Source organism: Meles meles, chromosome 8 (assembly GCF_922984935.1).
Source record: "Meles meles chromosome 8, mMelMel3.1 paternal haplotype, whole genome shotgun sequence".
NCBI lineage: Eukaryota > Metazoa > Chordata > Mammalia > Carnivora > Mustelidae > Meles > Meles meles.
The window spans coordinates 65114682-65141973 of record NC_060073.1 but is presented as its reverse complement, the minus strand read 5'-3'; the positions used below and the strand labels follow the sequence as shown (position 1 = coordinate 65141973).

The following is a 27292-nucleotide window of genomic DNA, read 5'->3' as shown; positions in this document are numbered from 1 at the left end:
CTTGCCTTTTGCCTGACCAATTTCAAGACTCACTCAAAGGTATGATCTTTGAAGAAGGCTCCCCTGACATTCTGTAGCACCACCACCAGGGGGCGGGGTGTTGTCCTGTTACTCTGTCCAGAGCTGGGTACTCACCCACTTGGTTGGTAGGATTTGTATGCATGTCCCCTCGTCCACCTCTATGTCCCCCAGGGTAAGAGGCATATGTGTATCCATTGTGCCCAGCCCACATGGGAAATAGGACATCAGTAAACATTTGTTAAATGAACAGATCTCAGTCTTGTAGCTACCATTGGCTCCCACATCCTTTGTTCCAAGCACTCCATTATCTAAGGGCTAGATGTTCCGTGATCCATGTCTGTGGTGTTGGGCTTGGCTGTGTGTGAAATGGAAAAGAGAAAGAGAAGGAACACAGAGGCCTAGAGAGGAGGGTCACTGAAAGTTTAGGGAGTGAAATGGAACTCCACAGTGGACAAGGATGCCAGTTTACAAGAGAGCCTGGCCTAGACACCTGTTTCTCCTTTTTCTAAAGTACTGGGCCCTATTTTCTATCACCATCTGGTGGCCACATCCATAAATAACAAGCTCCCCAGGAGCTTAAAGAGCTCGAAGAAGACAAAGCTTCCAGCGGATTGGCCTCAGAGGGCTGAGAGCCTCACCCGCCCCAGCTATAGCGTGCAAATTTGTATGTATGCAAGATTTGCCTCATGCTGGTAAAAAGTGCCAAGAACCTTGAATCAGATTCTTGAGAAACTTAGAGCTTCCAGAAGGCTGAGAATCACTGTTCTAAAGGACTGTCCTAGAACAGTGATTGTCTGAAATCCTAGGAGGAATCATAACGTGAGAGGGTGTAGAGCATACCCTGATCCCTACTTGCTCAGAACCTCACCTTCCACTTTCCCCCAGCCCCCACCTCCACACGACACCGAATCCGGCCTGAAAACCACATTCATAAGGCCAGTGGCTCCTGGAGCTTCAGAGCCAGATGAACCCTGGAGAGCCTCTGAGACCCTCCAGGCTGTGCCTTCGGATGGGGGCCGAGTGGGGCTCACACAAATCCTTTCATTCTCCTGGGTCTTTTTTACCATTCAGCCTTACCTTATTTCCCCAAAACCTGCATTTTAAAACCGTAATCCTCAACACTTTTTCTATCTATAATGTAGTTCCCGAATAGGAAACCATTTTTCCTATAAAATTTTAGTCTTCTGGAAAGAGCCATTTCCCCCCCTGAATGCCTTTCAACAGACCATAATACCTGTTAGAAAATAAATTGATAGCTTGCATTTGAACAGTTCTTTATAACTGACAACTTCCACAGCCATGAGTAGACTTGTTTTACTCTGGGAAGACAGAGACTCGGGTAAAACAGCCTGTTTGCTAGCGTGTGACACCAGTTGAAGGGTTCTTTCCATCGTCTCATAGCCTTCACCTTCCGTGCGTACGTTCTGTGGTTCTTAAAGCAGCGCACAGGCGGGTGGTGTCACTGCCGTGTTTATTTGGAGGGGTGAGGGGTAAGAGGGACCTCTGCTGACCTCAGCCATCTTGGGGGGTGGATAAAGGTAACATCGATCGATGTCTGAGTATTAGATCTACTGGAGTCTAACGTCTGAACAACCTTCCACGTGTGTTTTTCGTCACGATTTTTGCAAATGCATTAACCAGAGCTCAGAAAAGGAACGTGCCTCATGCCAAGGCACACAGCTGGTAAATCATGATACGCCTCGGGCCTGCCAGTCCCTCAGCCTGGTTCTGTGCATCAGACGGTCAGCTCGGGCTCTGAACATGCCAGCTTGCCTCTGGGGTGGGCAGTCCTGGCTCCTCTAACTTGCCCCGTCCCTCCCTTCTTCTCTCTCCTTTAGGAGTGCCAGCTTCTCTCAGGGCACGAGGGCCTCATTTCTCATGAGGAGCGACACAGCTGTACAGAAGCTTGCCCAGGGCAATGGACACTGTGTCAACGGGGTCAGTGGTCAAGTTCACGGTTTCTATAGCCTCCCCAAGCCAAGCCGGCACAATACGGAGTTCAGAGACAGTACCTACGACCTCCCCCGGAGCCTCGCCTCCCACGGCCACGCTAAGGGCAGCCTCACGGGCTCTGAGACCGATAACGAGGACGTATACACCTTCAAGACTCCCAGCAACACCCTGTGTCGGGAGTTCGGGGACCTCCTCGTGGACAATATGGACGTGCCAGCCACCCCGCTGTCAGCCTACCAGATCCCTAGGACGTTCACGCTGGACAAGAACCACAATGCCATGGCAGTGGCCACTCCCGGGGACTCAGCCATCGCTCCCCCACCCCGGCCTCCCAAGCCAAGCCAGGCAGAAACACCTCGATGGGGCAGCCCTCAGCAGAGACCCCCAATCAGCGAAAGCAGCAGATCCATCTCTGCCGCGGCCACCATCCCCAGGCGCAACACACTCCCAGCCATGGACAACAGCCGACTGCACCGAGGTCGGTAAAAACCCCAGCCGCGACCCTGGGGGCGGGAGGTAGCTTGGGAGTTCTCAGTAATTCTCCAGTCCTTGATTATCCCTGCTGAGGAGACGTAAGGCCCACCCGGGGCACTGATACTCACAGGTTCAGGGACCTTGTACCCAAACCCCTTCCTGGCTAGTCCTCCAGCCCCGGAGGAGTTCGGCAGATGCCTGCCAGGCAAGAGTGTAGCTGACCCTGCCTGAGCGGTTACTCTTCTCAGGAAGCTGGACCAGTCTTGGTTAACCACAACACAACTTATTATGGGTTTGGAAGTCCAAATCACAGTATTTGATTCAATATAAATCAAAGACAGAAAAAAATAAATATAGAGGACCAGTTCGAATAAATATAGAGGACACAGCCAAACCTGTGTGGACTACTAACACAAATTTCGAGCTACTGAATATTTTCTAAGCCACATATGAACCTCTTTGGGGAAAGTCTGGACTTCTCTCTAAGTGTATAAATTTCATTGTCACTAATTTCCCCTGAGCATATTCCAACCCTGAATAAGTGTCCTCTGTTTGACAAAAAAGTACAGTAATATTAATTCCTTTCATTTTGTATCGTGCCACATAGCTTGCAAAGCCTGCTCCTGTCCATCCTGTTGTCTAAGTCACAGAGTGACCCTGAGTGTGTGGTGGGAGAAAGCCTCAGTGTCTCCATCTCACATGAGGCCTGTGGTAGTCAGGAGATGTATTCAGGATTGCAGCGTCCATCGGGGACAGAGCGGACACTCAGACCTGGGCTTCTGAGTCTTGGCTCAGTCCTCTTTCAGTCCATTGACTACCTGATCAATCACCCTGTGCTTTGGAATTGAAATGATACTGATGCACAGAAAACACGTCCCTACCCTTCAGAGAGCTCACATCCAGTTGGAGAAATAAAACCAGCATCTATAAATTAGTCCAGTATCATTATTCCTATAATCCTCATAGAAGCGATGGCGGGGATGAGTGGGACAGGCGTTGAATGCCGTAGGCGTTGGAGGAGGGGGGTGTAGCTGAGGGAAGGGGTCGTTAAGGAGGGATCCTCTCTAGGTGTCAACACCGGAGCTGGATCTAGAAGGCGGGGAGGAATTTTTGAACTGAGGAATGACAGGATGGAATAGCTTATCACTTGGGTTTGAGAGTAGTATCTGCTGGTGTATCAGTGAGACCCCGAGCAGCACTGCTGAGGGTCTGGGGAAGTATTAGCACATGGGTCTTCTTTCCTCTCTCTAGCTTCTTCCTGTGAGTCCTACGAGTACCCGCAGCGCGGCGGAGAGAGTGCAGGCCGGTCTGCCGAGTCCATGAGCGATGCGGTCAGTTCTTTCCTGGTGAGTGAGGGTTAGCCAGGGGTCCTCAAGCCACCCCGGTGGGTTAAAGTCATACCCCAGGGAGCAAAAAGTACAGCTCACAAGAGTGGTGGCATCTCCCTCTTAGGTCCCTGCCTGCTCTCTTGTCTCCGCCCAGATGCCTGGGTTGGGTTTTCAGAAAGTAAGATACAGGTATCTGGTGTGGAAGAAGTGGACGTACTTAGGAACCTAGATCACGAGGCTCACCCTCCAGGTCAGTAGGATGGGTCTAGAATGCAGAAGCCCCTGGCTCTGGGATGGGGAACCTGAGGCAGCAGGCTCCGCCCTGAGGCACTACCCAGGAGAAGTGCTGCAGCATGGGGGGTGGGTTGGGGAGTGGGAGGGTGGGGGCGGCAGGGTGCTCAGAGGCAGTCTTTGTGGCAGAATTAGGGTCTGAGTGCAGGATCCCAGGCTGCCCCCTGCAGGGGGCTGACCCGCAGCTCTCCTAGCCGATGAGGGGCCTGGTGTCACGCCCACTGAAATGATGAAAATTGGGTAACTAAAGCAGAAGCAGCTTGTCTGTGCGGAAGACAGGGCAGGAGTCGGAGCCAGGTGACTGCGCTGTATAACTTGGTGGCAGCTCCGACTGCTGCTGGCGGTCACCCTGAGAGCTGGCCCCGGGGGAGCATACTGGCCCAGACCTCACTGGCTAGGGCCCAGGTTTCTCCGGGCTCCTGGCCCTGCTCAGGCTTCAGATGCAAGCCCGCTGACGGGGATTCTGGACCTGGGATGAAGGGACAGGTCCCATAACAAACCCATACAGTCCGTGGCCTGTGCCACCCACGGCCTGGGCAGGCCCCCACAAAGCCTTGTGCACCCGGCCACCAGGGCTGTTTTATACTAGAGGATTGTTACACATTGCAAGTGGGTCTCAGGGGATTGTGGAAACTAGAAGGGACCCCCCAGACCTCATTTCTCTCTGCCTCTGTGCCTTCCTGCTTGGTTTTCCCAGGGCCTGCCTATCAGCTTCCCGAAGCAGCCAACTCAGCCATAATTCTCCTCACCTTGCATACAGATTCTCCCTCCCTTCCTGTTTCTTCTCACTAGTTACCGCTGTTTCTTCACTCCCCTCTCCCAGCCTGGGAAAACCGCCGTGGGCCGGTCCGAGAGCAGCAATTCCGAGGACAACTACGTGCCCATGAATCCAGGGTCCTCCACCCTGCTGGCCACGGAGCGAGCAGGCGATAACTCCCAGAGTGTCTACATCCCCATGAGCCCGGGACCCCACCACTTTGAGGCGCTTGGCTACCCCTCAGCAGCCCTTTCTATGCACCGGGGCCCCAGCCGAGGGAGTGAGATCCAGCCACCCCCCGTCAACCGCAACCTCAAACCTGACCGGAAAGGTGAGTCTCCTCTTTCCCCGTCCCGTCTCTGGACAGGGTCCAGGAGCTCTTTGGATTCATTTAGGAATCGGGTGATTCCTGAACTTTCCTTGCCAGAAGCATTAGCCTCTGGGACCTAAATCACCCCCCAACTCTCACATACACAGACCCTCAAGTTCGTTCCAATGGCCCAGCAGCCTAGGGACTGGCTACCAGGATAGCCTTGATGGGCAGGGGTGCGGGCACCAGAAGGACAAGACACGGTTTCCAGCTCTGCCACTGGGATAAGACGCCAGTCATTCTGTGTGCCTGAGCCTTGTTTCTCATCTGAGAACGGTGAACACTTGCTCCACAGAGCACTGAGCAGCACAGATAATGTCTCAAAGTACCTTGTAAAGTATAAACTGCCTTTGGAGGACACAGGCTGAGTATTAGAACTGGCAGAGCGGGCTGTTACAGGATACACTGTGCTAGAAAGGCGTGAGCCTGCAGACCGGCTGCCTGTGGGCTGGAATCCTCATTTGACTTCCTGGGGTGCGACTTTGGGGAAATCCTTTCACTCTCCTGAGCTTCAGTTTTCTTACCTGTGAAATGGGGATAGTGATGTGCTTCAGAGGAAAGCATCTAGGACACTGAGTCTGGTATGCGGCAGGTGTTTGGGAAAGCTAGACCCGTGCCCCCTGTGGTTTGAGTTTGAAAGTGACAGGTTTGAGTTCCCAGCCTGCTGTTCCCTTAGCCTGCTGGCCAGGGATGAGTGGCAGGAATTCAAAGGGATGACCAGGCAGGATACCCGCCACCCCCAGGTGGTCTGGTCAATGGAGAATTCAGATCTTGGCATTTGAAGTGAAGCCTTTAGGGCCTCGCGCATTCACCTTCCTCCCCTGCCGGCTCCACGGCCCTGATCCACAAGTGGCAGGGAATGGTCACAGTGACTTTTGCCATCTCTGTTACCACCTCTTCTTTTGTTTTTTTGTTGTTGGGGTTTTTTTTTGTTTGTTTTTTTAAAGATTTTATTTATTTATTTGACAGAGAGGGAAATCACAAGTTGGCAGAGAGGCAGGCAGAGAGAGAGGAGGAAGCAGGCACCCTGCTGAGCAGAGAGCCCGATGTGGGGCTGGATTCCAGGACCCGGGATCATGACCTGTGCCGAGGGCAGAGGCTTTAACCCACTGAGCCACCCAGGCGCCCCCTATCTCTTGTTTTTATATACAGCCACAGATCTGGGGAGAACAGTCTGTTGTCAGACCCAGTGTCTCCATTTGGGATTCTAAAAATGTGATCACTACAGAATATGCTTGCAAAGAAAATATTCAGAATCTTAAGACACGACTTCAGGGCCTAGCAAAGATCACAGAGCCTGCTGAACCTCCGTTTCCCTGTGTAAAAGCGGGAGTATGAAAGCATTTGTAAATAGACTTGTGTGTTATATGGACATGCATGTCTGTGTGGCATTGTCTTCAGTGACTGATCGTTTGACTTTGTTCCTGCTCCAGTAAAGCCAACACCACTTGACCTGAGAAACAACACTGTCATCGATGAGCTCCCCTTCAAGTCACCCGTCACCAAGTCTTGGTCTAGGGCCATGTGAGTGTCCATCTGGGGAAGCCAGAGCCTGGGAGAGGGTTGTAAAGGCTAAGTCAGGAGAGCTGCAGCCTGATGCTTGCGCCACCGGTAGCCGAGGGGTCTCTGGGACTTGGTTTCTGGCTCTGGGACGGGGGGGGTGGTCATTGCACCTGGAGTGGGGAGCTCTGAGGGCAGAGTCTGGGGGTGAGGACTGAAAGCTTCCCGAGGTCACGGTCTTCTCCCCACCACAGCCACACCTTCAACAGTTCCTCCCAATACTGCCGCCCCATCTCCACCCAGAGCATCACCAGCACGGACTCCGGAGACAGCGAAGAGAACTACGTCCCTATGGTGAGTCCTCTATGCTCCACGGGAGTGAGTCTGCCGGTCTCCCACGGGATGGGACTACTTTGCTGTGCACAAGTGTGTCGAGCACAGCAGGGTCGTCATCAGAGTCACGGAGGACAGTCCCTGCCCTTGAGGAGGCTGCACTCCTAAAGGGCCTAGAAGGCCCCCCTCTCACAACTTTGACATGGGTGGAGAGGCAGTGCTGTGGGGACACACTCGCAGGGCGAAGGGAGGCAGCCATGTAGGCAAGAGACGTGGGGTGGTGGGACACAGAGGAGGAGGAGAGTGGTTAACTATGGCTACAGCTGGCGATTGGGCTGACTGCAACTTATGAATGACCCCAAATGCAGTCTGGGGAAGCCTGGGCTTTCCCTGTGGGCCACAGGGAGCCACAGAAGGTTTAAAAAGGCCAGGTGATGAGACCGGTGCCTCAGAACTGTCTCTGGGAGCCTACAGAGAATGACTAGAGCACTCTGGGCACACGTGTACCATGATGCGCAGTGGCGAAGGCCATGACAGAGGGATAAACCCTGTCCGCACGTGAGAACTTGCCCCCTGACGTTTTCATTGAACAGGGAGTAGCTGCCCAGCTTCTGTATCTGCTACATCCGTACTGGAGCAACAGTCAGCAGCCAAGAAATAGAACACAGGACTGTTGCCATTCTCATTAGAATAAGACTTCAGGAAACTCCTAGACGTTGGTCTTGGTGCCTGGACGGAGAGAGGAGCCAAGAGTGTCCCCCCTTGCAGAGCTGGTGCAGGAGCCCGGGGAGAAGGCCACCCTGCTTGGATCCTGGAGGGACGGGAGCCAGGGCGATTGGGAGCCAGCTGCTTCGGGGGGACTGCCCTGATCGAGGCCAGGGACGGGAGATTTGGAGAAGCAGGTGCCACCTGCTTTCCAACCTCCAGGGCGTAAAGGAGGGGTGCCCCGTGTTGGGGACCAGCAGACAAACATGGGGTCGGTCAGGGAGCCAGTGGAGGAAACTGGGCCAGCCGCCCCGGGAGGGAGGCAGCACGGTACAGCGGGACAAGCACAGACAACTTTTTTTTCCAGGTTGAAATGACACAAATTTATTATCTTACTGTTCCAGAGGTCAAAAACCCAAAACGGGTCTTACGGGACTAAAACCAAGTGGTTAGCAGAGCTGTGTCCTTTCTAGAGGCTCTAAGGGAGAATCTGATCTTTGCCTTCTTCAGCTTCTAGAGGCTGCCTGTGTGCCTTGGCTGGTGATCCCCAGTCAGCAACCCTATCCCTTGAGCCTCAGCTTCTCCGATTCGGATGCTCCCGCCTTTCTCCTTTACTTAAAAGGACCCCTGTGGTTACACTGGGCCCAGCGGGGCCGTCCAGGATGATCTCCGTCTGATAACCCGTGATTTAACCACGTGTGCAGGGTCTCTTTGCCGTGTAAAGTAGCATCTCCACTAGTTTGGGGACCAGACCAGACATGCTGGGGACAGGCAAGTCAGGCCACTTCTCTGAACCATAGTTTTATCTTTGTTTTAAACAAGAATAGTAAGAATAGCTACATCCCAGGATCCTTATGAGGGTTTAAACGAGGACATGAGCAGCCCCTGGCCCAGCACGGGACTCTGAGTGGGCACTCCACGCCCAGAGGTATGGGTTTTTCCAGGTGGTGGGTTCGTCTGTTTTCGACACTTACAAATGGTTTTTTTTTCTCTCCTTTGTAATAGCAAAATCCAGTGTCTGCATCTCCCATTCCCAGTGGTACCAACAGTCCTGCCCCGAAGAAGAGCACGGGCAGTGTTGATTATCTGGCCCTGGACTTCCAGCCGAGTTCCCCCAGCCCCCACCGCAAGGTACCGCAGCAGCCTAGCCCTGGGCCTCGTGCTGCCTGACTGCTTTTCCTTTAGTCTGGTCTTAGAGGGCCTGCACGCCACCTCTGAAAGCACAGGGGCTCGAGTTCTGTCCAACCTTCTCAGCCAGTCCATCACCCTCGTGCCAGTGAGCAAACGGATGCAGACTGGGTGCCGCGATCCGCTCAGGGTTACAAAGGGAATGAGTGACAGAGCCGAGCCCCAAGGATGCTGTGTCCTGGGCTTGAGCTTCTGAGAACTGGCGAGGTGCATCCATTGCCTTTGGTACAAGGACCTGCAGCGGAGACTCCCAGGTCCCAGAAAGCCGCCCCAGGAAGCACACTCAGCTACCCAGTGCAGACAGGGGGCTGGCTGCCACTCCTCCCCTTTGGCGGGTGCTTGTTTGCACCTGGCAAATTCCTTCATAGGGAGGTGGGTGGAGGCAGAGCTGAAGGCCCGGGTCCCCCTGGGACTGGGAAACCAGGAGTGCTGACCAGGGCTGTTGCAGCCCAGGAGAGATACGGGGGGGGGGGGGGGGGGGGGGGCTGTAAAGGCCCCTTTCAGAAACAGAATACAGGGTCCTGACGCCCATCTCCTCTCCCCTTGAGGCAGCTCAGAAAGAGGCCCCCCACCCCTGTTCCCCACCATCCGGATAACTCACAGCCACCTCCCCATTCTGTCCTCAGCCGTCCACGTCATCCGTCACTTCTGATGAGAAGGTGGACTACGTTCAAGTGGACAAGGAGAAGACCCAGGCCCTGCAGAGCACCATGCAGGAGTGGACAGACGTGCGGCAGTCCTCGGAGCCTTCGAAGGGCGCCAAACTGTGATGCGGGGCCACCGCACCTGGGGAGGGGCCAGGAGGCAGCATCTCCAGTGCTGGCTCCTCTCCTCTATCCCCTACCCCCCAGCTCACACAATTCTCCTCTCCCAGTGCCCCCTCCTGCCACTCTGGCCTTCAAAGCACTTGATGTCAGGGACCCTGAACCCTTCTCCTAAGAGGAGAGGGCCTGATCGAGGCACTTCCTCTGCCCACTCGGGGGCCCCCCTTTGATTTTTACCAATAATGGCCATGCCTCTACCCACCTTAGTTAGAGCTATTGCCAAAAAGCATCCTTCAGCCTCTTCCTGTCCTTTAGACCTGAACACCTACTAGGCTTTGGGAGGGGCTGGGGCTCTGAGCCAGATTCCACACCTCACTTCCGGTCCTAGCCCTCAAGCCCTCTTCCCTCCAGCTACTGGGCTACCTCTCCAGAAGATGCCACATTGTCTCGCTGACCCAGGGAGCCCAGGACCAGCAGACCAAAGTGGACATGGACTTCATCCTTGTCTTGCTAGGGGACAGGCAAGGCCCCCGAAAGATTAAGTTGAGAAGGAAGGTTAGCAGTGGTCTTGAGGGACACAGGAAGGAGGTCCCGGATGCAAAGGGCAGGAGCCCTGCCCCTGTGTAGCTGGAGTGGGTTGGGAGAGGCAGAGGGAGAAGAACACAAGGGAGGGAAAACAGAGGAGGATGGGCAGGGGGTGACCAGTGGCGCACCCAGGCCCCCCTCCGTGGGTGTATAGGAGGGTCTGGGAAGGTGCAGGGTGCTGCAGGCAGTGCAGGGTGGAGAGGGAGTGTGGGGCAGAAGGTAGGTACTGCAGGGTCTGACGGGTTGGCCGCTGTCGTGGGGAGGGAGCAGCAACCGTGCCTCTGCAGGACAGGTGGTGGGGGGAGGGCAGATAACTGATGGGCTGAGAGGCAAGAGGTAGACAGTACAGCAGGCAGAAGGGGGGTGGGGGTGGGGTGGAAAGCCAGGGCAATGCCTGGGGCTGCAGGCCTGGGCGGTGAGTGTGAGGGTCATGAGGAAAGCATTGCAGGGGAGTGTGGAGCCGAGAGGATGTTGGGGAGGGCTGGGGCTTCTGCTGCGGCCTAAGCCGGTAGGAGTATGGTCCCGGGAGCCCTGAGCCATGTTGGATTCAGACCTGATCCCTGGGACGGGAGAGGCCAGCCCTCTGCTCCTGTGGCTTAAAGGCCCCACATGAGCTGTGTCCTCCCCGCCCAGGTATTTTATCCTAAGGTGGGAAGGACAGATCTGAATCTTTTATGTCGATGGTTCTTGCCCAAGTCTTCCAGGGTTGCAGAGGTCTCATCCCACCCTGGGAGGAACAGACCTCATTCCTACAGAAAAAAATACTTCCCACCACGGCTGACGGAGGTGGCTACAGCTCACCTTTGGGTTCCCACGAGCATGCACCCGGCCACAGTCTCAGAAGCCCCACTCCGGCCAGGAGGATTTTCTGCACGGTAGCCCCTCTCCTAGCAGCTCAGCTCAGCTCAGCAGGCACTGATGAATGGCTGCCGGAGCTAGGTTCTGGGAACTCGAGAATTAGTCTGTGTGCTTGAGGTGGGGGTAGGGGAGACCCAAGGGCACAGGACATTGGTAAGGGCCGTGAGAGAGACGAAGCAAGGCTACTTCAGGATGGTAGTGCAGATCAGGGAGAGGTGATGTCTGGGAAAAAGGGGTGCTGAGAGGGGCTCGAGAGGCAGGAAGGAGGGCAGGGTAAAGCACTGGGGCTGATGGCAGTGGCTGACACTGTCCCTTTAAGGCCCTCGCTGCAGGGTCTCCTAGGGCAGAGCATTGAGTGGCGCTGCCCTGTGCCCCAGGTGCCAGCACTTTGGACTACGAGGTGAATGAAACTGAGTGTTCAAATCTAGTGTCCAAGGAGGGCTCCTTCCAGCTCTTGGTTCCTGTGGCTCCCAAGCCCTCAGGGTGGAGGTGGAGGGGCAGAGAGAGAAGGAAGTGTAAGAGGCGATGGCCTGGTGAAGATAGAGACTCAGGCCTCCCCCAACCCCGTGTCTAGTACACACCTGTCAGTTCAGTTTAGCAACCTGGTGGCCTGGCAAGGACAGACCCAGGACACACGGTGCCTGGGCCAGCAGGAACAAGCAGCAGAGAGGGAGGAAGGGGTCCAGGGAGTTGAGCAAAGTCCCAAGGAGCCACCGCCCGTGAAAGGGTGGTTCGATCAGAGGGTGGCTGAGGCCCTTCCAGGCTGTTTCTCTGCAGGGGGTCTGGCTCACCGGGGATGGGCAGCACCCCAGGCCTTACTCAGTCTGCCCGGTCCCCTTCCCGAGATGGGACTTTTGAAGACTTCTACATTTGAAACCCTTCAAATATGCCCCATTCGTAGGAGAGAAGCACAACCATTCCTGCTCTGCAGTGAGTGGAGCAAGGGCTTGCCCCAGCCCTGGCCAACCCACCCCTCACACTCTTCCAAGAGCTCTGGCCACAGTTCGTACTCCGGGGCACCCCGTGAGGAAGCGTGGCTGGGCCCAGGAGCACTGCAGCTCCCTCCTCTGGGAGCCAACGTTCTGGGACTTTGCAAGCTCCCTGCGCTGCCTGTGGAGGGGCCCCCTCGAGGTGCAGGCTGTCCTGTGATAGTTGGTGGTGTGTATTCTTGTGTGTTGATTACACGTGTCTTGAAATTTAGAATCATTTCACACAGAACTGTCTGTCAGGAAGAGAAAAGGGGCTAACAGCCCAGTCTTAGGTTCTTGCCCTGTTACACCATTTTAAAATCGACATTTAATTTTTCAAATCACTGTTGGTGCCTAATCACTTAAGTTATTAATTTATTCTGTTTTCTCTTTAAAAAATGTGTAACATGTATTTATCCTGTGCGTAGTCTGGGGTGGGGTGGGAATGTGTTCTGGTGGGTCCTGGTTTGGCTGTGGTGACACGGCACAGGCCTGGAGCTTGCAGGGCCCTTTTTATGTGGTGTTGGAGCAGGACAACAATAAAGTCCATTAGAAGCAACCAGAGAAGGCTGCTGGAGCCTGCCTCGTCTGAAGGCGCTGGGGAGGGAACCCGCCTGCATAGAATCCCTGCCTGGGGGCCACCCACGTTATAGGCCTACACACAGCGAAGCTAGGGGCCATTCCGCTCCCTTTCATTTTAATAGGGAGTAACAGGGCCCTCGTCCTGACTGGGAACAAGAATGAATCCCCCTTACCTTGGAATGTGTGTTCCTGATGTAGAAAATGGAAACTGTAACTTCCACCCATTCATCTTAGAAGGTGCACGGAGTGTAGAGATGAATTCTGGGCATGACTTGGTCTCTGCCAGACTACCAGCCCAGTTTCGCTGATCCCTAAGGTCTGATGTCTCAAGGGTCTGCGACATAGGCCAAAACTCACGTCCTCCGCCTCCAGCACCGGCCAGCCAGCCCTCGCAGTCGCTGGCCACACCATGGCCTCTGTCCCTGACTTCCCACCTGCTTTGTTCCCCCAGATGGGTAGGGTTGGAGTGGCAAGGGCTCCTACATGACCTCCCCAGCTCCAAGAATGGGCTGGCACCTGGGGATGCCAGGGAGGGGGGGCTACCTACCCCCCCTTTCCTCCTGGCCGTCACCCATCCCAGGAGAGGCCACACACCTGTACCAGGTTCTCCCAGGGAAGGCGGGAAGAATGTGGGATCAGCAGTAGCCAATTCTGGGCAGTCCAGTGTTCTCAGGGTCTGAAAAATCTCCAGATGCAGGGGCTCTGGCTTCACCCGATAGGTGAGTCCCCCTGACAGAACCTCCTCGGGCAGTGGACTGGGTAACTGCCTCTCAGGGTAATGAGTGTCCTTCCTCTACCAGCACCTGCCTCTGGGGAATATGACCACTGCTGGTCCCAGCTCTACCCTCGGGGTTCTCCCAGTCCTCACCTTGAACTTGCAAGCGCTTCAGCGTGGCACACTGTCACCTCCTGTGGGGCGTCACACAAGCCAAGAGGGCACAGGTTGTACCCTCCTCACTGCCCAGACACAGCAAGAAACAAAGGGCACTGCCGCCATCACGGCCACTGAGGCAGAAAGAATGACATCTTTAAAGGCTTCGGAGAACCCATTTTTATTCCTGTTTGAGACCCTGAGTCTCTTCTCTCTGTGTAGAAGGGTACAGCAGTGTCAGGGCACATGAGGTCAATATCTGCTCCTCACCAAACCACCCCCAGCAGCCCCGAGGCCATGGCTCGCATGCCCACAGATGAGGAGCTGAGCCAGCCAGCTTTCCTCAGGTCCGACAATGGCTTCATGAGAAACGCAAACGTAGCTGCAGTAGAATAAGATTCTCTATCTTAACCAGAAAGGGGATGCAGGTGGGGGCATCTCAGGCACTGAGGCAGGCTAGGGGAGATAGGGTTTGGGGGGACTGACCCCTCTATGCACAGTCTCTGGCCCTGTGCCAGGCTGCTTCCCACCTGCACTCCCCTCCAAGAAGTACCAAGGGTGCGGGCAACCCCAGCCGGGGCCTCTCGAATCCCCTCAGAGAACCCAGAAGGTGGCCCCGATCCTGCTCTGCTTTTTATACTAGAGAGCAATAGGATTGTCTGAAGGGAGCGAGGAGGGATATGCTACTTGATGGCAAAACACTAGAGCTGTGAAGTCAGCCCCGGCACGTAGCCTGCTGGGGGGACAGGGGGACAAGGCCCAGAGAGTGTCCATCTAAGCTGCTTCAAGTTGACCAGGACACTTGGGTGAGAAATCTTAATGGGGCTGATCCCAGGGTCAGGGCCTGAGACCCAGGGTCAGGGGCTTGGCTCTCACCTCTGTATCTGAGTTTCTGTGCACCCTCCAGGCTGAGGAGTGACATCCCAGAAGCTTCCTCTCCACCTTCCCTGCCCTTGGGAGGGCCTGTCTTCAAGGCCGAACCTGCCGCCACAGCCTCGCTCCGACCCCACCTAGCAGAGCGCCTCTGCCTCGGTCCCCACCCAGTTCCCTGAGGGAGAGGAGCAAGGCCTCCCTGCGGTGGGCCGTGGCGCCCCCGCAGGTGGGAGCAGGCTGGGGCAGGGTCCGCATTAGAAGACCAGCCTGTGGAAGTCGCCACCACTGCCACCTGCAGGACTGCAGCCTCCTGGCGAGCCTTCGTCCTCATCCTTGTCTTCGTCGAAGCCCCTCCCCCAGTGCGGAGAGGCCGGGAGCGCAGAGATGTAGGCCGCCCTGCTTCGGGCCTCCTTCTCCTGCTCCTGGGAACATAGATGCGGATGGGGAAGGAGGCTTAAAATTCAGGCTCTGAAGCCAGAGGCTTCACTGCACCCCCAACCCAGTGCCATCCAGCACAGCAGTTCCGACTGTCTCCGGGGTGCCCAGGGCCAAGCACCAAGGACCATCAGGTCCTGCCCGCGGGATGTGCCAGCTCTGCAGGAGGGTGGCTGGGGTGGAGCCTCCTTCTACCCTCTATCTAGCCTTCAAACCACTCTTCTCCCAGTAACAACTCCTAGCCCCTGGGGAAAAGGAGCTCATTCACACAAGACACAAGACGGAGTACCTGATGAGGGCCTGCCATGGCCCCAGGAAGGAGGAGGAGCACGTCCCACCACATAGGGTTCCCCCTCTGGTGTCCTGACATGGCTGTCCAGCTCACTGCCCCACTAGGCACGAGGAACACGCCCGTCCTCAGGCTAAATGGAGGCCAGCCTCACAGAGCTCCTCACCCGCCATCCCGCCTCCACCTGGACGGCCCAGCGGAAACCTACAGCTGGCCTGGTGTCCCCACACGGACTCCGGCACCGCTGCCCACAGGGCCCCATGGGATGACTTTGGTGGTTCGTGGCCTCTGCCGTTCCAGCTGCTAAGTATTCTGATACCATCCCTGACTCAGAAGAGGGGAGTCGAAGGCACATGAGAGGAGGTTCTGGGCAGAGTGGTCCCCAGGTGCCCCTGGAAGCCTCGAACTTCCACCACACAACCCCAGGGTGCTCCTTTGCACGCTCAGGACAAGCGTGAATTAACAACTGGTAATTCCTGAACGTCTGCTCCTCTGAAGTAAGGGGTTCTGTCTGTCGAGTCCACCTGTACGGTCCTGGCACGAGAGGGTCAATGACAGGGGAGCAGAAGGGGACCAAACAGGGGAGATTCCCACCCGGGGCGGCTGCTGTGCAGGGAAGCCCTCCACCCGGGGATGAGCTCAGAGGCCCCGGGCCTGCTCACCTGCAGGTAAAGGATGTTGTCTTTGGAAATGGCCTCCATCAAATCTTTGTGGAGGGTGGGCTCCGCGCGGCCTCTGGGAGAGCCCGGCTCGGCCTCGGGCCCCTCCCCAGGACGCTGCCGGTAAAAGAGCACGTAGGCCGTGTCCTTGGGGAAGAAGGAGGTGACGTTGCTGACAGACTCGAAGGAGGAGAAGGACACCCGAGTGTCGTTGAACAGGTACCACTGGTTCTCGGGCTCGGGCCTGTCAGTGGCACCCGGCAAGGGTGCCGGGCGGGCGGCGCCCTCCCGGGCGTAGCAGTAGTAGTGGCCGCTCTCCGAGGACACTCCGGAGTGCACGACCACGCTACAGAGGTCGTAGGCCTGGCCCCGGCCCCCCGCCAGCGGCAGGCGGAGCAGCAAGGGGATGGAGACATCATCCAGGATCTTGCGGCGGCGCATGGTGCGCAGGTCGAAGGAGAAGCGCAGCAGGGTCAGGATGAGGTAGCGCGGCCCCTGGCTCAGCTCCACTGCCTTCTCGGCGTCCTGCAGCGAGGCGCACGGCTCACAGTAGTAGCGGTTCTCCGCCGTCAGCCTTTCGGGGCACAGGAAGTAGTTGACCAGGTCCAGGACGGAGCGGGAGCCCTCTCCGGCGGGGGCAGGGGTGGAGGCGCCCCGGTGGGTCCCTGGCCCTGGGCTGTCCTCTTCCTTCTCCTTTGTGGTCTCAGCCTCCTTCTCCTTTTCTGCCTTTTCTTCCTCCTCCTCTTTCTCTTTCTCCTCTTCCTCCTCCTCCTCTTGGGTCCTTTCCACCTCCTGTGCTTCTTCCGATGCTTGCTCCTCCCTCTCCACCTTCTCCTCCCCACGGCTCTGCCCCCCAGGTCCCTGGCGGCCCAGGCCTTCCACGTCCAGGACAGAGGTGGGGGCGTCCCCCGTGACACAGTGTTTCCTCTGCCTCCGAGGACCGACCCTGCTTGGAACCTGGGCTTGGGAGGATGCTGGGGAGTCCTGGCCGTCCATGTCCTCTGCAGGGAGCATCACCGAGCCCAGGCGGCGGCGGCGACAGCGCTCAGTGGGGGGGAAAGCAAGGGAGAGGTCCGTGAAGGCCTCCTCTCTGGAGGAGACATTGAGGCAGCAGAGGCAGCGTATGCGAGTCACAATCTTGCCTCCGAACATCTTCTCCACAGAGGTGGGACTTGGGCTGGGGGGCTCCTCCGGAGGGGATGGCAAAGTGGACTGCTTGAGCTTTTGGCAGATCCTTGTCCCCGTTTTCTCCTCTTCATGCAGCCTAGAGCAGAGAGCACGGGGATTTCACATACACACCCATGGATCCATTCTCAGTGCTTGGCCCTGATCTGGGCCATCTACCTTACCCAGGGGCCACCCGCTTAGACGTGTGCATGGGTATGCACAGTCCCCACACATAGGTGCCAATGACCTCCACACACATGCACTCACAAGCCAGGCACACATGCCCCACACTTCCCTGCAGGCAGGCCCACGAACCTGCCCTGTGGAGAGGTGCCACGTCTACATGCGCGTGCCCCCAGTGCTGTGCTGAACACATGCACACGCGCACTCAGGCAAGCAGAACACACGCATATGTACGCACTGACCCCTCCCCAGTCAGGGCTCTGGTGAGCAAATGTCCCTCACACGCAGCCCTGCCCACCCCTCACGGCACCCATCGCTGCACCTTCCGCAAGTGCAGTGTGGCACTTCCAGGGACAGGCCACACAGCGGGGAGACAGGCTATCCCTCAGGCACCCTCCTCCGGCTCCCAAGCCCCCACGCAGAGCCCGGTCTGGTCCCCCCTTACCGATCCAGCAGGTACTTTAGGTACTCTGAGCAGTCCTGTTGGGTGCCGGGGCTAAACCAGGGTGTCCAGGATGCAGAGAGGAAGTTCTCTGGAGAGATGGCAGGCCGCTAGGACCAAGGCAGGTGGAAGGCACGTCAGGAGCAGGAGGCCACTCACTAACCAGCTCTGCCGCACGCTAGGCCCGAGGGCACCTGGGGACTCTCTGTCCCAAACTTCCGGGCCTCCACCCTGAACTCCTCCCCATCCCTCGTTGTCCCTGACCCAGCCTCTCCCACCACGTCCACGCAGCCCATGCGCACGGCCTTAGGTTTGTGGAGATGAACCAATCCTCTAGCGATTTGCTCTCCCCCAACACACCTCCTATTTCTTTCCAGACCCTCATCCATTGCCGTTCCCTCTGTCTAAAACATCTTCCATCAAAAGCCTACAGAGTTCAAGACCCAGATGCATGGACACCTGTTCCATGAGGTCTTTCCCATGGTCCCGCCCCCACCACAATCAGCTCTTCTCTCCCTTGCGTGCACACAACACTGTATTTCCCTCCATTCAAGCATTGTAACTGCTCTCTGCAGCTCCACCTTCCCCACCAGACTAAGAGCTCCACGAAGACCCGAACTGTGGCTTCCTCCTGTCACCCCCACAGGGCCTTGCATAATGCCTGGCCAAGGGTTTCAGGTCCCATGAAGGCAGAGACCGTGAGCAAAACAAATACAGCCCTCAGGAGGCCTGGTGATGCCAGTGTTCAGAAATGACAGCAGATGAGACAAGCAACCTCTAGCACAAGGGTGTGAATCACTGATGGGAGAGACCTGGCCATTAGCACACAGAAGGCAGCACAAGGAAGCACTCCCTCTCCTGTCCCATGAGGCACCAAACCGACCATGAACCCACACCAGCCCCAACGCGGAACTCACCAGCTTACACCAGGAAGCAGGGCCTTCGACCCAGAAGCAGGGAGGGCGGCAGCCCAGAGCTTCCTCTCCATCGCGCACCAAGCCCTCTGCACTCACCTGGCTGTGCTCTAGGAAGGCAAAGAGCCACTGAAGCTTGGTCATCAGGGGCTGGGAGTTGTTCTCCGTCAATCTGAGCACACAGTGTCTGAAGCTTCAGAAGAAAGCAAAAGCATCCAGGGTGTAAGCCGAGGACATCTAAGGAGCCTCTCCTCACCCGCCGCCCAGGCAACCCCAGCACCCAGCCTCATGGCGCAGCAGCTACTTCAAGCTCAGGCAAGAAAGAGCAGGTGAACAACCCAGCCTGGACAGTGAAGTCGCCCCGCAGCTCGTTCCAATTCAGACAGCCCACCACCCTGAGACTCAAAGGCTCCAGGGTGCTGAGATCCTACAGTCTCAGGGCAGGGAGGCTGGAACTCTCCCACGTGGGCCCAGTCTGCACTGTCGTGGCACACACCCATCTCCTCCTACCCCGGAAACGGCCTTCAGACCCACCCAGAGCAGCCCACCTTGCTGCAACCAGGTCCCTCCCATCTGCTCTCACAGCCCCTTCTCAGGATCCCCGCGCCATGGCCCTAAGACCACCCGAGTGGTTCTGCTGCCTTCGAATGCGGGAGGCAGGGGACCATGTGAGGAGTGCGCTGCACAAGGAGGACACGGCAGGGAGAGACAGGCTCCTAACAACCGGGTGGGACCCTGTGGGAGGGGAAGGAGGCCCTGCTGACACCAGCATTGCCTTGGAGAGAGCCAATTCCCAGGTCTCACCTTAGCTCCTGTGCTCACAAACAGCTCTGGGCGGCCAGGTCAGGCATCTTTCCAACCTGAGCCTGCTGCACAGAACAGTGTTACCCAAGCGTGACCCCCTTGCCATCCATCACAAAGTTCAAGTGCAGGAGCTGAGGGAGCGGTTAGGGACATGTACAGCAATGTGACCTCACTACCATCATGTAAGCACGGGATCAGTATTCTGGTAGGTCGTCTGACTGTATTTTACAAAGGTTAACAGTCTGCAGCAGACTGGAAAAGGGAAATACTAGGCCTTCACCAGGTCTGAGAAGCACACACGTGAGGAAGTGCTCGAGAGTTAGCTCTGACCTACCCACACTAGACCTGAAGCTCAGAGAGGAGAAACCTACTTGAAGTCATACCACTTGAAGCCAGGGCAAAGCTTCTTGTTCTGTTTTTTTGTTTGTTTGTTTTTTAAAGATGTTTACGTGTGGTGCAGGTGAAAGATGAGTCAAATGGATCAACAGGATATAACAGAGAGCCCAGAAACAGTCCCCAAAATACCGTCCACTGACCTTGGACAAAGGAGCAAAGGCAAAACAAGGGAGCAAAAACCAGTCTCGTCAACAAATGGAACATTTGGACACCCACAGGAAAAATACATACACCAAGACACATACCTCACAATCATCCCACAAAATTAACTCAAGACGGACCAGAGACCTAAATATAAAACACAAAACGATAAAATGCTCAGACAGTAACACAGGAGATAATCTCTATGACCTTTGGTATGGCAATGCCTTTTTAGAGGCAGCACCAAAGACATGATCTCTAAAAATAATTAATAAGCTGGATTTCCTTAAAATTAAATTCTTTTGCTCTGGGAAAGAAAACACCCAGAGAATTAAAAGACAAGCCAGAGTCTTGGAGAAAATATTTGCAAAAGACCCATCCAATAAAGGTCTGTTATCCAAAATATACAAAGAATTCTTAAAACTCAACAATAAGAAAACCAACAACAAATTTTAAAATGGACCAAATACAGAGAAAGGGGAGTGTCCAAGTTGGTGGCATAGTGAGATCTGGAACCCCAAAGACAAACCCAATCCACAGCTCCCTCTGGATCAGGTCCCTCTGAAAAAAGATCTGAAAACTAGAAGAACTGCTTTTCCACAACCAAGGACAGAAGGACCACCCTGAGATGCCTCCAAGGGGCATAGACAGGGTCTTGCAAAAAACCCCACCCTGCTGGCAAAGACACACAACAGGGCGGGGTGGTCCTAGACAGGCGCTTCCGCCAGGGGACAGAAGAGTTGATGCCTCACACCTAGCACCCCAGGCCTGGGATCTTTACTGGAGAGAGAGGAGCCTCCAGAACATGGGACTGGCAAAACCAGGGGTCCCAAAGTACTCTGATAAACTGAGCTCTGCCCCAGAGGGCTTGACCCGAGCTCCAGGGGAAGAAAGAAAAATGCAGTTTGCAAAATGCCGGAACTGTAGGTCTGATCAATTTATTTCCGGATCTGGAGACAACAGCTAGAGGAACGGGGACAGCTGAGAAGCCCCCTGGTGACGGGGGCCCTGGGGGGCCACCATCATTGCACCACAGGCAGGGTGCCAGCATGGGTAGGTGGACTCGGCCGGGTACCCAGTCTCCACCACCTCGCTGGAAAGGGCAGGAGTGCATCCACTGAGTCGGACCGCACAGGGATTGGTAGTGTTTCCCCACTCCAGGCTAGGACAGCGATTGCAAACTGTCATGGAGTTCTGGCACTCCAGAGTGAGAACCTGCTAGTGCAGGTGGGCGGCCGCAACAATCCCCCAGCCCCCGGAGCAGGGACGTGTGTGCAGATGAGGCACTCTCCCACCACACTGCTGAAGCCCAGGGGTGTATTAAGTCCCGCCATTTCTCTGCCGTCCTTCTGAAGCCGGCTAACAAGCCCATCCCCTACACTCTCTGGCTGTCTTGCTCAAGCAAGTGGGTACGCATGACCCACACAGGAGATGCCCCTTGATCAACCGGCCCTCGTGGCCCAAGACAGCTGCGGTTAGCAAGCTGTGCACAAAGCTAACACAGAAAGTTCCTGGTAGGCTACCCACCACCCCCCCCCCACCCCCAGGACACTGCACAGGCCACAGACTGAAACACAACCTGACTCTGCCTATGAAAAAAGCCAAATACTTAGTCCAGAGCATCAGCCGGAAGGACAGGCTTCAGGTTTCCCACCTATCTAGAGGCTGAGAAAGCCCTTCCAGGAACAGGAGCAAGGAGACAGAACATTGCGCACACCCTTCGCCTCACTCCTGCTGGAGGGAACTCCCAGAAAGGAGCTTGGCTGGTGCCCTGGTTTTTAAAACTCTTGTCCAGGGAATACTTCCAGATCTGACCTGGAGGCCGGCAGGGATTACTACTGTAGCAACATAGGACCCAACATATTCACATACTTCACAAGCTACTGCCTAAGAGTCTGGCTTCCCATCATCTGAAACTAAGTGTTAAATGAGGTCCCTACCTTTGGATCACTGACCGGTCTTAGAACCTGCTCAAATGGGGTCATATCAATAGGGAAATATGAAGAATAAATCCGGTGATTTAGCAAATTACAAAAGTTCAAGAGATAACCAAGAACCAGGACAAGAGTGACCAAGAATCCACCTACAAAAGGCCACACCTTGAAGACAAAGAGGCGGCTGTTCTGCCTAATACAGAAAACATAGGCAGAGAGTCAAGGAAGATGAGGCAACAGAACTGTGCTCCAAACACAAGAACAAGATAAGGGAGTCTGCTTCTCCCTCTCACTTTCCCTCTGCCCCTCCCCCGCACTCACACACACACTCTCTCAAATAAATAAAATCTTTAAAAAAAAAAAAAAAAAGAACAAGATAAAACCTCAGAAAAAGACCTTAAGGATGAGGATAGGTAATCTATCTGATAAAGAATTCAAACCAATGAGCATAAACATGGTTTACCAAACTTGGGGAAGGGGCCCAGTGGGGACTAGATGAACACAGTGAGAAATTCTACAACAAAACAGCATGGTGAGAAAGTACCAAAAGGAAGTCACAGAGGTGAAGAATATGACAACTCAAATGAAAAACTAGAGCAGCTCCACAGGAGAATGGATGAGATAAGAGAAACCAGCAAGCAGGAAGACAAACCAGTGGAACTGACCCAGACCAAACAGCAAAAACGAAACAGAATTTTAGAAGAATAAAGGTAACTTAAGACACCTCGGAGACAATATCAAATGGAATAACATTCATATTAGAGGGGTCCCAGTAGAAGAAAGAAAGGGCCAGGAAATGTATCTGAAGAAAAAGGCTGAAGACTTCTCTAACCTGCGAAAGAAACAGACATCCAAGTGTAGAAAGCCCAGAGAGTTTCAAATAAGATGAACCCAAAGACAGCCACAGCAAGAAACATTATCATTAAAATGTCAAAACTTAAAGCATCTTAAAAGCAGCAAGAGAATAACAAGTTTTTACATACAAAAAATTTTTAAAAATAAAAATAAAACCCTGAAGGCTACTAGCAGCTTTGTCAACAGAAATTTGACAAGCCAGATGAGAGTGGTATGACATATTCAAAGTGCTGAAAAGAGAAATTTACAACTGCGGACACTCTACCCTGCAAGGTTATCATTCAAATTTGAAGGACACATAAAGAGCTTTAAAAAAAAGCAAAAACTAAGGGAATTCATCACTACTAAATAGGACTTATGAAAAATATTAAACAAACTTCTTTAAGCTGAAAAGACATGTCACTAATAACAAAAACATGCACAGAAATAAAAATCTCACTGGAAAAGCTAAATACATAGTAAAGATAATGGATTAATCAGTTAGTTACAAAGGTACTAAGAAGATTAAAAGATAAAACTCACAAAATTAACTAAAAGTGTAATAATTAGCTAATATATACATAAAAAAAAGATATAAAAAGAGATTAAAAACACGAAACTAGGAAGGCACCAGGTAGCTCAGTAGGCTAAGCAACCAACTCTTGGTCTCGGCTTGGGTTATGATCTCAGGGACGTGAGATCGAGCCCCATGTCAAGCACTGCAGTGGGCTCTGCGCTCAGCAAGGAATCCGCTAGAGATTCTCTCCCTCTTCCTTTCCCTTCCTACAACCCTGTTTACAGGCACGTGTGCTCTTACTCTCTCAAGAAAACAAAAACATGAAACTAGGGAGAGGAGTAAAATGTAGTTTTCAAATGTGTTCAACCATTAGTTGCTATCAACTTAAAATAAAATGTAATTAGATAAATAATATGATGTCTGTGGACATCACAGTAACCACACACCAAAACTTAGAGAAATGAGAAAGGAGTCCAACATACTATTTTAAAATATCATAAAATCACAAAGGAAGAGAGAGAAAGAAAGGAACTACACACAAAGGCAGAAAACAACAAAATGGCAATAAGTGCATAGCTCTCAATAATTACTTTAAATGGAAATGGACTAAATTCTTCAATCAAAAGTGAGGTGAATGGATAAAAAACAATACCTATCCATATATTGCCTACCAAAGACTCACTTCAGAAGTCAGGACACAGACTGACAGTGAAGGGATGGGAGAAAAGAAAGATACTCCATGCAAATGTAAATGAAAAGAAAGCTGGGGAAACTGCACTCACATCAAACAAAATGGAATTTACAACAAATACTATAAGACAAAGAGGAGCATCACATAATGGTAGAGGGGCTGATCCAGTAAGAAGATATAATATTTATAAATCCAGGGTCTCCTGGGTGGCTCAGTTGTTAGGCATCTGCCTTTAGGTCAGGTCATGATCCCAGGGTCCTGGGATTGTGCCCCACATTGGGCTCCTGGCTTGACAGGAAGCCTGCTTCTCCCTCTCCCACTCCCCCTGCTTGTGTTCCCTCTCTCATTGTCTGTCAAATAAATAAATAAATATTCTTTTAAAAAATTTATAAATACATATGCATCTAAAATAGCACCAAAATATCCAAAGCAAATATTAACACACTTAAAGAGAGAAAAGGAGAACAATACAACAGTAAGGGATTTTAACACCTCACTTATATCAATGGATCAATCAACCAAATGGAAGATTAGTAAGAGAACATCAGCCATCACCAACACATTAGACCAGATGAACTGAACAGAAAAATACAAAACGTTCCATCCAAAACCAGGAGAATAGACATTCTTCTCAAATGCACATGGTACATTTGCAGATCTATCACACATTAGGTCACAAAAGCAGTCTCAATAAATTCAAGAAGACTAAAAACATATCAAGTATCTTCTCTAACCACTATGGTATAAAACCAGAAATCATTTACAAGAAGGAAATGGGAAAAACCACAAATCTGTGGAGAGTAAACAATGTGTTAAAACGGAACAACTACTGGGTCATAGAAGAGATCAAAGAAGAAATTTTTAAAATACCTAGAGATAAAACAGAAATACAAAACACCAAAATCTATGGGATACAGTAAAATAAGTTCCAAGAGGGAAACTCAGAGTAATATGGGCCTACCTCAAGAAACAAAAGAAATCTCAAACCATTTAACTTTACACCTAAAGGAACTAGAAGAACAAAGCTCACAGTTTAAAAAAAAAAAAAAAAGGAAATAATAAAGATCAGAGCACAAATAAATGAAATAGAAACTTAAAGCACAAGAGAAATGATCAATGAAACTGAAAGCTGGTTCTTTGAAAACAAAATTGACAAACATTTAGGTACACTAACAAAGAAAAGAGGACTCAAATAAAATCAAAAGTGAAAAAAATGTTACAATTGATGCCAAAGAAATACAAACACTCATAGGATACTACTATGAACTATAAAAACAATAAATTGGGCAACCTAGAAGAAATAGATAAATTCCTAGAAACTTACATTATTTCTAGAAAATCTAAGGATACTGATGTAAGGAGACTGAATCAGTAATCAAAAAAGTCCCAAAAAACTGAGGTCCAGGACCAGACACTTCACTGATGAAGTCTACCCAAAATTCCAAGAATATGAATACTGGGTATCTAGCCTTCACAAATTCTTCCAAAAAACTGAAGAAGAGGGAAAGCTTCCAAACTCATTTTATGAAGCCAGCACTACCCTGATACCAAAAACAGACAAGGATAGATACCACCACACACAAAACAGAAAGCTACAAGCCAACATCCTTGATGAATACAGATGCAAAAATTCTCAACAAAATATTAGCAAACTGAGTTCAACAATACATTGAAAGGATCATATACCATGGCCAAGTGGGGTTTATTCCAGGGATTCAAGGATGGCTCAACACCCAAAAATTAACATGATATATCACACGAAATGTAATGTAAATTTCATATAATCTCAATAGAGAAAAAGATTGACAAAATTCAATATCCACTTATGAAAAAAATTCTCAACAAAATGCATACACAGGGAATGAACCTTAACATAAAAAAGATCATGTACAACAAATCCATAGCTAACATCATACTCATAGTGAAAGCTTAACAAAGCAAAGATATTCAATATTCCCGCTTCCAGCCAACATAGTACTGGAAGTCCTAGGCACAGCAATTAGGCAGGAAAAAGAAATAAAAGGCATACAATACACACAATATATATATATATATATATATATATATATATATATATATACACACACACACTGTATATATTCCATACACACATAAACACACACATACTGTTTTTTTAATCTATTCATCTGTTTTTGGACACCTGGGTTGTACACACACTACTCAATCATTAAATTAAAAACATAAAATAAACTTAAAAATAGGGTACCTGGGTGGCTCAGTGAGTAAGCAACTGACTTTTATTTTGGCTCAGGTCATGATCTCAGGACCTTGAGATCGAGCCCTGTGTTGGGCTCCAGGCTCTGTGGGGCGTCTGCTTGGGATGCTTTCCCTCTCCCTTGGCCACCCCCCTCAAATAAACAAATAAATCTTTTAAAAATAAATAAATAAAAATCATGCCCTTTCCGACATGGATGGACCTTAAGGATATTAAGCTAAATGAAATAAGTAAGACAGAAAGGACAAATACACCACGATTTCACTTATGTGTGGAATCTAAAAAACAAAACCAAGATTCACAGAGACAGACTGGTGGTTGCCAGAGGGGAGGAGCACTGGCAGGGGTGAAACAGGTGAAGGCACTAAAGGAGCACAAACTTCCAGTTAAAAATAAGTCATGAGCATGGGGAATACAGTCAATAATATTGTATTAACACTGTAAAGCAACAGATTACGGTCACTAGACTTCTAGTGACCATTTCCCCATGTATACTAATGTCAGATCACTGTGTTGTACACCTGAAACATAATATTGTATGTCGATCATAACTCTATTTTAAAAGGGCCAAACATCTTAACAGACACCTCACCAAAGATACAGAGATGCCAAATAAGCACATAAAAAGATGTTCCTCATCATAGGTCATCAGAGAAATGCCAATTAAAACAAAATGGGTTCTGGTCCAAGATGGCAATAAGGAGGACCCTGAGCTCACATTCTCCAGACATACCAAACGTACACCTACTTATAGAACCATTCCTCCTGAAGAACTAAGGGCTGATTGGACAGTTTCTGCACAACCAACCGGAGAACATCATGAAAGACAGAGACAGAGATGGAAACCAAGGTTCAGAACCCCAACCACCAACTCTGCGAACTGCCATGGGGAGGAACCATCCTGAGGGACCATGAGCAGATTTGTCAACGCTGAGGCACAGGTGAAAAAAGAAAAAAACCTCACTTTAAAAAAGCAACAATAGGGTGCCTGGGTGGCTCAGTGGGTTAAGCTTCTGCCTTCAGCTCAGGTCATGATCCCAGGGTCCTGGGATCCAGCCCAACATCAGGCTCTCTACTCAGCGGGGAGCCTGCTTCCCCCTTTCTCTCTGCCTCTCAGCCTACTTGTGATCACTGTGTCAAATAAATAAAATCTTTTAAAAAAATAAAAATAAAAAGTAAAAAAGCAACAATATAAAGGAACCAGTCCTAGAACTCTGCCAAACAGCAGG

The 27292-nt window shown here is 52.2% G+C and overlaps 2 protein-coding genes across 2 annotated transcripts in view; one reads left to right on the top strand and one right to left on the bottom strand.

Moving 5' to 3' along the window:
- GAB2 (GRB2 associated binding protein 2) overlaps positions 1 to 11563 on the top strand; it is a 191843-nt gene extending 180280 nt beyond the window's left edge. The window contains exons 4-10 of the mRNA XM_046016903.1: positions 1860 to 2452; positions 3700 to 3794; positions 4891 to 5155; positions 6628 to 6718; positions 6949 to 7048; positions 8738 to 8863; positions 9547 to 11563. Of these exons, the coding sequence (XP_045872859.1) occupies positions 1860 to 2452; positions 3700 to 3794; positions 4891 to 5155; positions 6628 to 6718; positions 6949 to 7048; positions 8738 to 8863; positions 9547 to 9690 (1414 nt within the window). The 3' untranslated portion in view covers positions 9691 to 11563. The remainder of the gene's footprint in view (positions 1 to 1859; positions 2453 to 3699; positions 3795 to 4890; positions 5156 to 6627; positions 6719 to 6948; positions 7049 to 8737; positions 8864 to 9546) is intronic.
- Positions 11564 to 13621: 2058 nt separating this feature from the next.
- Positions 13622 to 27292, bottom strand: part of USP35 (ubiquitin specific peptidase 35) — a 52893-nt gene continuing 39222 nt past the window's right edge. The window contains exons 8-11 of the mRNA XM_046017669.1: positions 18610 to 18703; positions 17600 to 17706; positions 15808 to 17068; positions 13622 to 14843 (exon numbers count right to left, since the gene is read on the bottom strand). Of these exons, the coding sequence (XP_045873625.1) occupies positions 14676 to 14843; positions 15808 to 17068; positions 17600 to 17706; positions 18610 to 18703 (1630 nt within the window). The 3' untranslated portion in view covers positions 13622 to 14675. The remainder of the gene's footprint in view (positions 14844 to 15807; positions 17069 to 17599; positions 17707 to 18609; positions 18704 to 27292) is intronic.